Source organism: Octodon degus, unplaced genomic scaffold (assembly GCF_000260255.1).
Source record: "Octodon degus isolate 3935 unplaced genomic scaffold, OctDeg1.0 scaffold00057, whole genome shotgun sequence".
NCBI lineage: Eukaryota > Metazoa > Chordata > Mammalia > Rodentia > Octodontidae > Octodon > Octodon degus.
The window spans coordinates 52,143-55,002 of NW_004524633.1; the positions used below are offsets into that span (position 1 = coordinate 52,143).

The following is a 2,860-nucleotide window of genomic DNA, read 5'->3' on the forward strand; positions in this document are numbered from 1 at the left end:
ATGGCCCTAGGTCTTAATGGAACCTCTCCTTTGAGCTTCTCTTAGCTAACCTTGCACTTTTGCCAGAGAGACTTCTTAATTCCATTATTTTGTATTCAAATTGCCTCGATCTTTAAAGATCAAGTTAACCTTAACAGAACTTTTCTGGTCCACCCTATGAAGAGAGTCTCTTTTTTTCAAATGCCCACATAGCACACTGTTTGTGGCATTTATTCCTTTCAATTCTTAAATTTAGTTATTTATACACATGCCTTCAGTTTTTTCTCAAAATAATGAACAGAATTTTGTAGGTACCTGGGATGAAAAGCAACCGGCTCTATTGGTGAGACAGCAGTAGGCCTTCAAATAAAAAGTACAATGTAGTACATATGCTAATGGATGTTTCAAGATCCTGAGAAGTCCGAAAAAGGGCTGGCCTAAAGCTGTCTAGAGACTCTCAGAGGAATGCTTAAATTTCAACATAGATGTTTAGGCATTAATTAACCACATTGACGAATTGGGGGTTGATATAGAACTAGTAGAATGAGACAGCTCAGATGAAAGGCACAGAGTTAGGAAAGGCAGAGATCCTCGGGAAAAAGCGGGCTATGCGAAGAGAACAATAACAGCAAGAGAGAGTGGTCGGTGGTCAGAGACTGGACATTTCCTCGCTACGGAGTCTGCACCTCATCAGCAGAAAGCCCGTGTAGTATTTTATAAGATTGAATTGCTATTTGATAGCAGTGTAGGAATAATAAGAGGAGGAAGAAATTATAAGCAACATGATTCATCTTTGTATTTCCTGATTCCATGCAGATTAGTGTCAGACACATGGTTCATATAAATTTTATTATTTGTTCAAGAAATGAAAGAAAACAAATTATCCACATTTGGGTTAAAACATCAGTAGAAAGGCACATCAACTCTGGAGTTCATACTTCACCTGTGTTGCTCAGATCATACAAATACAGGGCCTTTTCCAGCTTTCTGAACCTGTCTATCCAGGCCTCCTCAGGGTCCTCAGATCCATTCTTCGTGGCTGAATTCACAAGAGGCTGCGAAACTGGTCTGATCTTCAAAGGCCTCATAGTTCCTTCCAGGGCTGAGGTCTCAGCAGGAGCATTTCCTGGTTGCAGTGCCACTTCTGAAGTTTTCTACCAAAATAATGCAAGTATCTCACTGGCTGTTCATTCACCACCCGGAGCTTCTTGTCTCTTGGCCCTAAAGGGACACACACATGAGGAAGATTTATTAGAAGTGCTTGGTTTGGAAAGCAGAAGTGAGCTTGGAATCTGCAGCACCACTGGACTGTATCTTCAAAGGTTTTCTGGATGCTAACATCCTGAGGTATGTTTTAAAGATAAGTCATCATCATATTTTTAAAGCATCATTTTTAAAACTTTTAAGCAGTTTTAATTTTTGGCTTGCATAAAACAAAAGACTCTATGACAAAGACTCTTCCTGATGGTCAAGAATTCTAATTGTTCTAGTAGGATTTGAACAAACTGGGGTCTGACAATGTTTCTAACTTCTCAGGAAAATTTCTGTGTCTTGGGGGTAAGGTTTTTGACCAAAAAATTGTGACTGAGTCAGTGCTTATATTATCTTAGGCTCCTGAGCCTATTTTAAAGAACACTAAAATTTCTCCAGAATGCTGGTTCTATTATTTCAAGAGATGAAGCAGAGGCTCAAAGCAAATGATTTACTAAGATGCACTGATCTTGGGGCATGCCCAGAAATGCAAGCAAGACAGAGGTCATGTCTACTTCCAGTGTTCTGACCACATGTTCAGTATGAAATAGAGGTGTGTTTAGAATGAAACACACAAATGACCCCAACAGTGCCAGGGAAGATGCCCTGCCACCTCCCACCGGAGAAAATGAGGTCTATAGTTTGGCTTTCTTAGGTTCACTTCTCCAAGAATGCCCCTCCTGTTGACCCATGACTGAAGAAAAAGTGTCCTATGTTTTATATAGAAGGTGGAATGGAAAAACAAAACCCATGTCAAGGAATTCTAGCATAATTTGTAAGAAAGCCAAAAAGAGGGAGGAAAAAAACAATTATTCTACATGAGATGTTGAGGATAGCAGGCTTCATGCCTATGTACTGGACATTAAAAAAGATTCTTTGCTGTGAAATCAAGGTAGAAAATGAGGCTTCTGGCAGAGAGAAGGAAAGAGAGAAGTCCTGTTGGTGCTTAAGTTCCTCAGCATTTCTACCTTGGTAACAGAATGAGCTTCTCTATCCTTCCACACATTAAGGTAGCAGAGTTGGCTTTGCAGTACAAGTATTCCTAATTCACAATAGAATTATACCTCTTAAATATCTATAACAGTGGGGATAAATCTTTTAGAGATTAAGTGCCCAAACTGCAACTCAAAACCCACTTATTTATCACAAAATGCCAACAATTAAACCTGAATGCTGCACAAGTACAAATTCCCTATGATGAATGTGATTATTATATATCTAAAAGGTAGAAATAAACTTAATTAACTTTTTAAAAGTTAATAAAAATAGCCCAAATAGTGAAGACTCAGGACATAGGAGAACTTATACTGTAACATTATGTAACTCAGTTGGGTCCCAAATTTTCTGATCAGGGAGATTATGGGGCCACAGAGCAATGTGATCGATGGTGTAGAGTGTGCCTAAGGAGGGTCATGTGGAGAGAAAACATTCTCTCAGGCTTTCACAGAGAGCACATTGGTCAAGCAATGGCTGTGACTCAGCCACATGACTGACGCTGACAAAGGATCTGCAAACTGTGGTACAGGATTTCAGGGTAAATCCTGAGGGGACTTAACTGACCTTGTCAGATACAAAAGATACATTTCTTGTTATATAGGTCTTGCTTTATCTTGGTCTTAACAATCCAGCA

General features: G+C 39.4%; 1 protein-coding gene across 1 annotated transcript in view; it reads right to left on the minus strand.

Moving 5' to 3' along the window:
- Nucleotides 1-2,860, minus strand: part of CUNH1orf87 (chromosome unknown C1orf87 homolog) — a 54,270-nt gene that overhangs the window by 6,322 nt on the left and 45,088 nt on the right. Inside the window, 1 exon segment of the mRNA XM_012515306.1 lies at nt 923-1,133. Coding sequence (XP_012370760.1) covers nt 923-1,133 — 211 coding nt within the window.